Genomic DNA, 13,352 nt, shown 5'->3' with positions numbered 1-13,352 from the left:
ATAAAATCATCTGCAACGACGGCTGAAATCAAACATTCTCTTTAAATGTAACCTCAAAACTCACCTGTCTGCCTTGACTTTTGATTAACTCCTGGTTATAAAACATCATTATTTCTGCAAGAAGCAGCAGCAGCAGCTTTATTATTAATGCTCTTTTTTTTCATCGACTTGTGTATTTTATTTTATCATCACTGTCAAGGCAACGCAGCTTTATTAACTAAGCACATTTCAAACAGAGAGAGAGAAGAAAAATGAGATTTTATTACGAGTGTTAGTTTTACTGTCATTTGTGCCGTTTAATCATCAGTCGCCTGTAAAGCTCTTTGAACTGCAGATGTGACAGCCTCATAAATAGGACGTTTTTATAACATTGATAAATTAGTGTGTGCACATTTTCCTTGTATTCAATGTTTTTAAGTGTGAACTGGAAGCTGTGATTGGCCAGATGATGGGAAACACAACATTTTACCGTCTGTATTCTGTGCATCGTTACTTTCTCTTCATCTCTTGTGGTGGCGACGGTAACTTTATAATTTTGTTGTTCCTTCCTTTACAGTAACATCTGTCTTGTCTGCACCATCAAAGATACAGTAGATGCACCAACACATTTCTACTTCAAAGAGGGTGTAGGGTTTGTTGAAGGTGGTGCTTTTCTCTACATAATAAAATAGCTGGAGCTGAACTGTGTAAGAAACCTCCAACAGCTGAAACATAACATGAAATGTACAGTTACAGATTTGTGCGGCTTCTCTATGATATACATTTCAAACACAAGTGCATGGTTCAAAGACGAATATTTGTGTCAGCATCTTTGTAAAAACAACTAAAGGAAAAAGTTGCTGGAAAGTTTTTTATGTTTTTATCATCAATACGAGTGTGTGCAGAGTATCTGAACGAGACTCTGAGCAGGTCACTTCAGTTCAGTGGTGTAGTCTAATTTTTTGTAGTGGGTAAACTGTACAAACACCAGAAATACACAATCAATGTATGTTTAAATTAGGCGTACATTTTTGAAATATTATAGAGAAATTTCTGGGAAAAAAGTGGTACAATTTCTCCACAAAAAAGTGGAGTTTTCAATTTCTTTCTTTCTTTCTTTCTTTCTTTCTTTCTTTTTGGGGAAAAATCTGGTAAAATGTCTCAAAAAAAGTTGTAAAATTTTAGAAGAAACTGGTAAAAATTCTAGGAAAAGTGGTCAAATTAAAAAAAAGTCAAACAATAATTTAAAAAAAAGGGTAAAAGTAAAAATAGTATATAATAAATAGAAAAAAGTTTTTTTTGTTTTTTTTAATTGAGAAGAAACTGGTAAAATTACTCAAGAATTATAGAAAAATGTGCTAACATTTCTCAAAAAAGGGGGGGGGGGCAAACCATAATACAAAAAGGGGTACAATTTCTTTAATAAAAAAAAAAAAGTAAAAACTAGAAAAGAAAAAATGAGAGAAGAAAAGTGGTAAAATGAAAAAAGAAAGAAAAAAGTCAAACAATAATCAAAAAAGTGAAAAAAAAACAGTTGGGGGCCCCCTTGAACCCTGTCAACCCTCCCATTTTGAGGACCATTGACATACTTTAGTTAGATAGTTTTGTTGTACTGGGTATACTGAAGTATCTATGCATTAGTATCACATAGACTACACCACTGCTTCAGTTTGCAGGGATTTAGATTCCAGTGTGAGGACTGGGGGCCCAGAGTGGATGTGTGTGTAGACAGAGCTGGGGGTCGTAAGTGGAGAGAACGACCCCGCTGAGGGTCATTGGGTCCTTTTTACAACAGTGCAAACAAGCCCCGCTGGGAGGGCATCATTAGGACAGGTGGGACACGTTAGAAAGTGTGTTTTTGTCATTAGCACAGACATGGGAATCGGGGGTAAATCCTGCTCTCTCTCCCCTGTCGCCTGTTTTCACTCAGCCATGCTGGACGCCTGTCAAAACCCCCAGAGGATCAACAGCGATGTCTGGAAATGTCCCGGACTGATTGGTCGGTTTGTTTGCTCCCTCGTCTTTGTCTCCAAGTTTCCTCCCCATCTTTAATTTAGCGAGCTCAAAAGCAGATCTTCAAGACAGACATGTTAAATTACACATCAGCCTTTATGAGGGAGGATAAAAGTCAAGACGCAGAGGAAAAGAAAGTTAAGTATCAAGATTACAAAGAAGGAGTCCAGATTCAGCAGAGCTGGATTAGAGGGGGGATTTCTTGAACGACGGATGCAGTGAGTACTTTGTCAGAACAAATGTATGCAAATGAGGCAGTGTGGGTAAACAAAGCTCTGAGCAGAGCAGAGCAGCAACCAGCCCCAGATCATTAGGAGCAAGTCGTTTCACACTAATCCACCCAACACAGGGTCTTCTGCAGGTTTTTCCATTATCACACTACGACTATCTGAACACAGATCTGAGATGGAAAACGCTAAGCCTCGTTTGTCGAGCTTAGTCACAAGCATATCTGATCAGTGGGGCCGTTCTGAACGGACACGCCGTCCCGAGGTGCATTCAGGTGCAAAATGGACCAATTAGAAGCTTTTAGAAGTCAATGGAGAGACGCGGACAAACAGATTTGCACCACATGGAGCATAAGAGCACATCGGCTGGAGTTATAAATGTCAAAGTTAGAAAAACAAAGCCAGCTCTTCCAAACGGTTACTGCTGCACAGTTTAAAAGACAATGCTGATGCGACTGGACTCAGTGGGTATAAGCTCCAAAAACTGCTGAGAAATGCATTATCCAAACAGGAGGGAACTTTCATTTGGCTGCAGGATGACACAGGAAGACGTTGTGTGCAGCTTGATGTGTTTTTAATGACAACACTTCATCTCTGTGGCACGGAGGAGGAAGCTACCATGCAGAGTACTTCTTCTTTGGGTCAATACTTTGTTGGGTTTGACGTCAACGTGTTTAAAATATGAAAAAAAAAAATTAGCAGAAGCAGACTTTCAATTATTTTCGGTGGGTTGCTTTACAACAAAACGCCAGTCTGGGGGCGTTGGGAGGAATTTGCAGCTGGAAATGCTAATGAACTGGGAGCATTCCTGGCTTGTCTGGCCTTGCCAATCATCAACACTACACATAATGAAACCAACACTGAACTTACATAACCAAACAGACAATCATTTTAGGTAATTTTGGGTAATTTTAGCACACCCAACAATTTGTTTAAAGGAAAAAAGTCAGATTTCGTTTCTTCCCAACTCGTCACTTAGTACCTTTCCTTCCCACCTAATATTTTGTCCCATTATTCTCCAGGTATTTCATTATAAGTATAGTACATCAGTAAGTACGTATCATTTGAGGAGGATAAAGGCTTTAACAGAAACCTCCACGCAGCCGTGAGTCAGCCTCATCCTGTCCAGGCACGAGAGGTTTCTACACCGCTCGTCCTGTACATTGGTAAATCGTTTGTGCATTTGTGAAAATAAGACAAGGTGGATCATGTTCCAACGAGCTGGTTTCAACAGAGTCTCCCTCACTGACACGGCGTTATTTGACCAGTGAAAGCTGCTATCTGATCCTTCTTATACTCTTTTCTGTCCGATGGGTTTCTATGATAGTTATTTGAGTGCTTTTCCTGTCTTCTGTAAAAATGACATTTTAACTTCAGCTTTAAAAACCGTGGGCATTAATCTGCTGCAGCGTCCTGGTTGTGACCAGATCGTTTTGGACTTTGCTGCAGGAATCTGATCCCATTCAGCCACAACAGCATCACCCAGGTCCAACAGTGATGACAGGTTTGAGATTGAAAGCCTGGGTGCCTTCCAGTTCATCTTAAAGTAGCTGGATGAGGTGAAGCTCGGGGCTCTGGAAGGATACGCTGTTGGAAGTTCACTGTGTTTTATGCTGCAGCATTAAGTTTCCCCTTCATTAGAAACAAGTGCCCAGACCAATGCACAGAAAAATAGTCCCAGAGGAGGAATATACAAATATGTGGACGGGGTGTGAACATTACTTTTTTGGACTTTATGGAGCTTGCAAGTAGTTCTTTCAAGCAGATTTTCAGAAAAATCTGATAGTGGAGCACGTTTTTCTGCTTACTGGCAGATTTTTCTACTTATTTCAAGTGAAAATCTGTTTGAAACAAGTGAAAATGACCTAAAAACAAGTTAATTTTTAGGTGATGAGTCTTATATTAATTTGAAAAAGATTAGGTTTGACTAGAAATTAGACATTTTGACAAGAAATAAGACAAATATTCTTGGAAAGATGTTGAGTTTTTGCAGTGTATAGTTTCTCTCATCGTTTACTCTCTCTTTTGTGAAAGCAGCTCAGATATTTCCAGATATTTATGTGTCGTTAGGTTTTCTCTTGTTCCACCGGTTCTGTGTTGCTTTACATTTTCATTCCTGTCATTATCTCACGCAAACGACATAGTATAAGTGGAGTAGGCTATACAGTACACTGCAAAGGTTAGTAGTCGTTTCTCCAGGAGGATTTAGGTCATCTATATTCTATATTCCATTAAGGAAATCCTCAGATTGTAAAAAAAAAAGGTACACACAGACACAATATCCCTTTTTCATCCAAGGCTTGTCTGTTTGAGGAAATGAATATCAAATACACCTGCTTTTGTACCAAAAATACGTGTTTTAATGTGACGCTGTCCAGCTGTTTCAACACCTCCCGTCCTGCTGCCTTTGTGTGGCATCTCAGCATTAACACAACTCGCCCTCCCTCTCTGTAATCCCTCGGTACACTGGCCTTAGGGCGTGGACAAACACGAGACCAACCAGGAGATTAGAAGAAGAGGACGGGCTTGTAGCGACACGCAGAGCTCATTTGGTTGAAGATCAAAGTCTCTGAAAAGTGACTCAGTTGCAACTGTCAAAGATGAACACGCAAATGCCCCGAGGGGGGGTTACAGGTATCCTTCTTTTCTCTTTCCTGTTTTAGACTTTTCTCACTTTAAGTCCACACACATCCATCAGGAAACGGATGAGTGGCTTTGTTGATGACCTCTTCACAAGTTTCTCATTATAAAGTTTTATTTCCAGCGCTGCGCTCTCTCTCTCTGCGTCCCTCCTTAGGGTTAGTGCGTTACGAGGTATCAACTATACTTCTCAACCTTCTCCCCAAGTGAGAAATAACACAATGTTGGGGTTTTACGGCCGCGGTAAATGTAAATCTGCCAGGACGACGTGGCAACATATAGAGATGTGTCGGAGCTATTTGAGAAAGACAAGAGCTGCAAGAGCTGCTCCAGATGTCTGATATCCACACAGGGAGTTTGAATCAAAATTTAAATCAATCAGGTGGGGAGCGTGCTGCCTGTATTTCTGTCCAAACTGCTCGTGAAATGGGAGGATGGCACCGCGTAGGCTGATTGAATTCCATCCTGTATCCCAGAGTTATTGTATACGTCCCCGTCCATATGGTGGCTCAGTAAAATCTTCAATTACATGAAGGAGAAGGGGCCAAGCTCCACACTTAGAATCACCCAAGCTGAAAGTGAAGCTGCTCGAAGGATTTCACATCAAAACATGATCTAAAATATTATCTAGATAAACTACTTCTCCTTGATCGTTATTATTACACAATGACCAAATGTGTTTTTGTGTGTTTTGTTTTCCCCGTAGTAAAATCTTTTGAAATGCTGGTTTGTTTAAAGGGATAGTTCAACATTTTGGCAAATTGGCCCATTGCCATAATCCCTATAGTCATAGCAGTAGGTTAGTTTCCTTTATTTGTCGGTGCAAGCTGTTTTTAGAACGGCGGAGCAGAGCCGTGAGCTGCTCAGAACTACACTACGGAGGCTCATTATGGGATTTCTTGGTTTCCCCTCATCAAATACACAATCCAACAACTCTGGTGGACAAGTTGTGACCTGCACATTCACCACGCTATGAGATAATAACACAACGTTACCACACAGAGTTGTTTTAGAGGGAAATTCATGCAAAACCGCTGATGCACGTTCCTGTCAGGGGCAGTTTTCTGGCAACCAGTCTCTGCATTTGCCCTTCTGTTATTATCTCATAGCGTGGTGAATGTGCAGGTCACAACTTTTTGGAGTTGTTGGATTGTGTATTTGATGAGTTTGATGAGTTTGAAACCAAGAAATCCCATGAGCCTCCGTAGCGTAGCTCTGAGCAACTCGCCGCTCTGCTCCGCCATTCTAAAAATAGCTTGCACTGACAATTAAAGGTAACGAACCTACTGCTATGACTATAGGGATTATGGCAATGGGACAATTTGCCAAAATGTTGAACTATCCCTTTAACTGGCGAGCATCAGGCGGACCGATAGGACTGATGGGACTGAACCCATCTACAGCAGCTGAACAAGGTGAAAGAAAACAAAGCGGAGAACAAAGCGGGGGATGGGACGTGGATCAGAGACAGAGAGGAACCTTTATTTTTCTCCTTCAATGTTCAAAGATAAGACTTCATCTGTTTGGATCTGGGTAATCAGGCTTGGTGGGCTTGGTGCAGATCTAGATAACAATTAGGATCTCAAAGATGCGTCAGACTGTCTGGCTTTGAAAGACCGATGTTCTGCTTTACTGAGCGAATTCAAGTGTTTCTGGTTTAATCAAACTGTTTGTGTTCATTCACTCTTACTCACCCGTTTTGGGATCAACGTCGAAATACGTCCGGTGAGACTCCAGCATCTGGAAGGAAAGTTTCCCCTCTGACGACGTGTCCACGTCTTTGGCCGACACCTGGACCACGGATTTGACCGAGTCCACGTTTTCCTGGACGGACGCGAAATACACGGGCTGGGAGAGTTCGGGAGCGTTGTCGTTGACGTCCACGACCTCCAGGAAGACGTGAGTCCAGGAGACCAGAGGCTCCGTCCCCAGGTCGGTGGCGTACACGGAGAGCCAGTAGTGAGGCGTCGTCTCGCGGTCCAACGTCTCTGTTGTACGAATCACACCTGAGAAAACGAAATGGAAACAGCATCAGGAACATACATATACTGTATTTATATATTGATTAGCATATAATTAATCATTCATTATAAAACGGAAAGGTGAAATCCGGCGATCTGATTGGTTAAACGTGGTATATTGAGCATTATATACCACGGCTACTATTCTTAGCCTTATCACAGCGTAAGCTATCACTCCGCCTCAGGCACGTATGACTGGTATGAATGGAAGTTGTTGTCATGTATCCATGACAACGGACTGTTGCACTCCGTAGCAAAAGACAGTTGATGTTTTTAGGATGTTAAAAAACGGACTAAAGTAGTTGAATTCACATGTTTAAGGTGAACTTTCACCTCCGGGGAGGGTTAACAATGGTAGAGGGGACTGAGCAGTGACTTTCACCTGAAAAAAAAGCGGAGGAAAAGACGAGATGCAGAGCTAACTAGGAGCTAACGTCTGGAGAGGTGGGACTAGTTTTTCACAGTGAGGCTATTTTATTGGATAATATGTATTTCTGGTTGAATAAAACTACATGAAATTGATTGTGTATTCCTCTTTCATATTGTCATTATTGGTAACTATTTTATAAAGGCAATATATCACTCCAGTCCGTGGTATATGCTCATTATACCACTCTAAGGGGGCTGTCGTGATATATTGCTTAATCATATTCTTCATATGTGATGACTGTAACAACCCTGGAGTAAATGTCAATCAGTTTGGCTGTCATCAGGCTGGACTGGTGCCCAAAAGTGGGTGGGGACATTTCTTTTTTTTTAATCGTTCTCTTCTTAGCAGTGTGGGTGATATTTCTGTTGCCAAAACTTACCCAGGTTCCTCTGGTGTACACAAAGCTGAATACCAGAACTTAATTATGGTAAAAACATGGGAAATGGTCTTTTCTGCACACAGAAACAGTCTGAAGTTTGGACACCTTGAGGGAGAGCTCAAAGACCAGCAACACAGGACGAAAAAAAAAAGGGATGTATTTCAGCGGGGATCCATTATGACACAGAACTCGACTTGTCCTGATTACATCTTTAGCCTTAAGTGCAACAGCAGGATAATGGAATGTGAAAAGATATGCCGAGACGTCGCAGGATATTCTCTGCAAAAGTATACGCTGATGGAAAAACAGACAAACCACCTTTAAGCAGCCCAGAGGGAATACCATGTCATACAACCACGCACGCACGTGTCTCATCTCAGGTAACATACATGAGGAAATGCATGAAGATATTTTATGACAACACGGTGCAGGCGCGTCACTGAGTTCGTTTACGTGTGTCTGACCTTATTTCACGGTGAATAGTGATGCCATTTATTCAAACTCATGAGAAAATATGAAATACATGTAGGAAGTGAAAGATCAGTCTTCTGTTAACCTTGGAAGCAGCTGTGGACAAAGGTTCATTCAGAGGCTGAAAGTTACAGCTCCTGAAGCACGAGTTTAATTTCTATTTAACATCCTGCCTTGTGATAACAGTCAAGCATGAACTTTAATCTCAATGTGCACCACAAGATGAGATAAACACAAAAAACTGAAACCTGAATGGCTAAATTTGTGCGATAAGATCAAAAGCTCAATGGACGCTGGAAGCCAAAGCAGACAATTTAAATTAATTTGTCTAGTCGCTCAACAAGGCTCTTTCATTTCAACACGAAAGCTCGCAGGTCACCCTAACCCGCAGATCATTAGTCAACCAGGCTGCTGTTGTTGTCTTTAATGTTGTAAAATTGATGGAAATGGGGAGATGTTTTCAGAGAATAATCAAAAGACCGGAACATCTGAGACGTAATGACTCTGAAATTGATAAATAATGAATAAAGTTCAGGCTTTTTGTCAACTTTAAAAAAAAAAAAAAAAAAAAAAAATGCACTATCACCACAGCAACATGACAAGAAATCTGACTCTTAGATTCTCCCCTCTTCTCCAAGCTGATGGAAACGCCACAAATAATGATCTGATATAGTTAGTATCAGGATTTCTAGACAAAATGTTTTAAAGGACAATTCCGGGCAAATTCAACTCGGGGCTGTATTTTCCTAACATTTTAGGTCTAAAAGAAGGAATCTGAAGATTTTCAGTTTAATTGCTCCTGTTTTGCGGTAGTTGTGTCTGTCCCCACATCGCCATGGCAGCGATGAATGGGAGCGGATGGAAGTTCTGCTGTTTAGGCTGTTTACATCCCTCAAAGCCGCAGTTTTTTCCCCACAGACAGCGTCAGATGGCGACTCAAACATGCACCCAGAAGTTTATTTACTTGAAGCAAGTCAAGAGTTGATATTCCTGTGTTTATGACACAAATGGGAGCTTCCCACTGCACCTGAACACACCGAGCGTCAACTTGGGTCTCGCGCGAGACTTTGAATTAGATCTAGTTTTACAAACATGTCGGCTTGTTGAAGTAAATAAACTTCTTGGTGCATGTTTGAGTCGCCATCTGACGCTGTCTGTGGGGAAAAAATTGTGGCTTTGAGGGATGTAAACAGCCTAAGCAGCAGAACTTCAATCCGCTCCCATTCATCGCTGCCGTGGCGATGTGGCGACAGACACAACCACCGCAAAACAGGAGCGATTAAACTGAAAATCTTCAGATTCCTTCTTTTAGACCTAAAATGTTAGGAAAATACAGCCCCGAGTTGAATTTGCCCGGAATTGTCCTTTAAAACATGTAGTTTGTCTAGAAATCCTGATACTAACTATATCAGATCATTATTTGTGGGGGAGAGGGGAGAATCTAAGAGTCAGATTTCTTGTCATGTTGCTGTGGTGCTGGCGCATTTTAAAAAAAAGGTTGACAAAAAGCCTGAACTTTATTAATTATTTATCAATTTCAGAGCCATTACGTCTCAGATGTTTCAGTCTTTTGATTATTCTCTGAAAACATCTCCCCGGAATTGTCCTTTAATTTGATTATTTTCTTGAACTTGCAAAACCAGACTGTTAATGAATTACCTGCTTCCTCATCGATGGTGAAAACACCGAGACCGGAGCCTCCGTGGATGTGGTACCTCACGACTCCGTCTCTGCCCAGGTCCTTGTCTGCGGCGGTGAGCGTCACCGCCGACGTCCCCACCGCCGCGTCCTCCATCACGCTGGCTTCGTACACGAACTCCGTGAACACCGGCCTGTGGAGGTTCTCGTTCACGTCCAGGACCTGGATCTCCACGAAGCAGGAGGACGAGAGGGAGCGAGGGTGTCCGTGGTCCACGGCCCGGACCGTCAGGTTGTAGGACGGACGCCTCTCGAAGTCCAGGTCCCTCTCCAGGGTCAGGGCGCCGGTGGACGGGTCCAGGTGGAAGATCCCGCTCTCGGTGTTCTTGAGGTTGTAGGTGACGAGGCCGCCGCTGCCCAGGTCCGAGTCCACGCTCTCCACCCAGACCAGCAGGGTTCCTACGGGAATGTCTTCGGGGACTTTTATTTTGTAAACCTTGGGCACGAATCTGGGCGGGTTGTCGTTAACGTCCTGCAGAACGACCACGAGGTCGACGGTGGAGAACAGCTGGGCGCCGACTCCGGCCTGGTCTCTGGCTTCGATCTGGAGGTCGTGTCTGGGCGAGGTTTCTCGATCCAGATGACGCGTCACGATGACCTCGCCCGTCAGTTCGTCAATTTTGAACATGTCCGTGGACGTCAGAAGGGAATACTGGACGTTACCGCTCGTGTCCGCGTCCGGATCGACTGCGCGAGCTGTAAAAATAATAGAGTCGATCTCTGTGTTCTCAGGCACGCGGACGACGTATCTGGGCTGATCGAACACAGGAGGGTTGTCGTTGACGTCCATGACGTTCACCGCGATGAACTTCCACGCCGACGTCTGCGGCGTTCCCAAGTCGTAGGCCGTGATGTTCAAAATGTAGAACTCCTTGCTCTCTCTGTCCAGCGGACAAACCAACCGGAGTTCGCCGGAGAAAGTGTCGATGGAGAAACAGCCGTCTTCGTTGCCGCTGGACACGGCGTAGACCAGCTTGCTGTTGAAGCCGGTGTCGTTGTCCGTCGCCCTGAACTGGACGATGGTGGAATTCAGCGGATGGTCTTCGATGAGGTCGATGGAACTGGGAACGCTCAGGTCGAACTTGGGAGAATGTCGGTTGGTGATGTGAACGTCGGAGAACGTGTCCTCCTCCTCGTTGATCAGGATGGGTTTGATGGACTCGATCAGTTTGTCGGTGAGCTCCTTGAAAACGCCCGTCTCCTGACAGCGCAGCGTCGGCTCCTCGCCTCTGTTGGTGACGGTTATCCTGACGACCGAGACGTCGGACCGATGCTTCCCGTCCGAGGCCACGACTCTCAGAGTGAACGAATTGGCTCGCAGGGGGATCGGCTGCTGCAGGGCGACGACGCCCGTCACGGGGTCGATCCCGAACACTTGGAGCTCGTTTCCCGACTCGATGCCGTACCTGAGCTGCTGCAGCTCGTCCAGGTCGATGGCCGACAGCTCGCAGATGGTCTGGCCGACGGGTAAGTCCTGCGGCACCGTGCTGTTGCAGCCCACCCTCTCGAACAGAGGCGTGTTGTCGTTGATGTTGTTCAGCGTTATCGTCACGGGAGATTCGCTGACCTGGCTGAAGGGCTCGCCGCTGTCGGACGCCCAAACCCTCAGGTGGTAGCGCCGTTTCATCAGCTCGTAGTCCAGGTGCTCGGCGGTGGAGATGACGCCGGTGAACGGGTCTATCGTGAACGGCAAGGGGCCTGAGTTGGCGATGGAATACGTCACGAAGCCGTTTTTGCCTTTGTCTTTATCCGTGGCTGCGATCTTCAACACGCTGCTGCCGACCGGCGTGTTTTCATCCACCGTGGCCTGATACGACGTCCGGCCGAACTGCGGGCTGTTGTCATTCTCGTCCGTTATCTCAACCACGATGTGAGTCTCCGCCGCGCCGTGATTGGCCACGACGTCAAACTCATAGCGATCCTGTGCCTCGAAATCAAACTTCCCCGTCGTTATAATAATCCCCGTTTTGGGGTTTATCTTGAAGTTGGAGCTGTCTGGATTGTTTTTGACACTGAAGGTAACGTTATAAGGAACCGGGTTGACAGAAACCTTCAGCACATGAGTTTTCGGAGGGGAAAACTCACTCAGAGTGACGATGTAGGTGTCTTCCAGAAATGCCAACGGGCTGTCATGATAGGCAGGAATGTGGATTTGCTCAATTGACGAGAGTAAACTGGGGGAGCTCCTGTCTTTAGCTTGAAGGGACAGATTCAGCCCTAAAGGAGTTTGAGACCGGATAATCTTCTTTGTAGAGATCACTTGGAAGTCGCTGCCCTGCACACCTGAGGGGATTATCTCAAAACACTTGTGAGGATCCCCTTCAACAATATTAAGGGATTCCACAGACTTAACTCCTGCTTCCACGTGGACATTGATAGTCACTTTGCCGTCCGGAGAGACCGTGGGTTTGAGCGGGGTCGTGATGACCGGAGACTTCTGCGACATCTTTCCTACGTTCACCGTGACTTTGGCGACGTTGCCGAATTTCTGCACGCCGGATATCTTCTTCGTTCTGTCCTCGGCTAAAACAGTGAGGTCGTATCTGTCCGACCGGCTGTGGTTGAGTCTCTTGACGAGGCTGACCGTTCCGGTGAAAGGGTCGACGACGAAGGGATGAGCTCTGCTGGTGAAGGAGTAATAAAACTCAGCGTTGCTCCCGATGTCGGCGTCCGTGGCGCTGACCCTGACTACGCTGGACTTAAGCGGCGTGTCCTCCCTGATGCCCACGTTGTACGAGGCCGGATAGAAAAGAGGCTTTAAGTCGTTGGTGTCGAGCACCTGGACAAACACCTTTGTCTTCACCTGGAAGTCAAAGATGCTTTCGGTCGCCTCCACAGAGAGAGTGTAAGAGTCTCTGACCTCCCTGTTGAGGATAGCCGAGTGACTGGTGCGCGTTTTGATCCTGAGGAAGCAGAAATCCCCGACTTTGACGGCCTCGGCTTGGAAGAGGCCGTCTTCGTCTCCCGAGACGATGTTATAAGCGATTTCCCAGAACAAGTCTGTCAGTTCGATCCCCATCTTCACCGGCGTCTCCACGTACGTCCGCGAGGCCGAGTTCTCGTTGATGGTGGCGTTGTAGAGGTGGTGCGTGAACCTGAGCGGCGAGCTGTGCTTTCCCTTTTCCATACTCCCCTGACATCTGGCCACATGCAGGAACACTGCTGCTAGAGTGAGGAGGGTCGTTCCCGAAGCCGCCATCTTTAACCTCTCCATGAAGATCCACAGACCTGGGAAAACAGAGAATGAGAAACATGTTACGATCATGAAAAAACAAGACAGTCATATTTAGGGAAAAAGCCTGTTTAGTTTATATTGCACTGCAAAAACTCAAAATCTTACCAATTTCTAGTCAAAATGTCATTTATAGTCAAAATAAATCTCATTATATCTAAAATAAGACTCATCACATAAAAAAGTAGCTTGTTTTTGACACTTTATTATATAAATAAGTAGAAAAATCTGATAGTGGAGCAAGTTTTTCTTTCTTATTACA

The 13,352-nt window shown here is 44.7% G+C and overlaps 2 protein-coding genes across 2 annotated transcripts in view; both read right to left on the bottom strand.

Moving 5' to 3' along the window:
• The window catches only part of fat2 (FAT atypical cadherin 2), a gene marked incomplete at both ends in the record, with an annotated part of 141,756 nt that extends 128,699 nt beyond the window's left edge, over positions 1–13,057 (bottom strand). Inside the window, 2 exons of the mRNA XM_083980395.1 lie at positions 6,554–6,865; positions 9,820–13,057. Coding sequence (XP_083836521.1) covers positions 6,554–6,865; positions 9,820–13,057 — 3,550 coding nt within the window. The remainder of the gene's footprint in view (positions 1–6,553; positions 6,866–9,819) is intronic.
• Positions 1–13,352, bottom strand: part of tgfbi (transforming growth factor, beta-induced) — a 280,474-nt gene that overhangs the window by 37,966 nt on the left and 229,156 nt on the right. The gene's annotated exons all lie outside the window — the stretch shown is intronic.

Source organism: Trachurus trachurus (assembly GCF_905171665.1).
Source record: "Trachurus trachurus genome assembly, chromosome: 10".
Classification (NCBI taxonomy): Eukaryota; Metazoa; Chordata; class Actinopteri; order Carangiformes; family Carangidae; genus Trachurus; species Trachurus trachurus.
The sequence above is the reverse complement of the archived record's forward strand: the minus strand, read 5'-3'. Positions and strand labels throughout refer to the sequence as shown.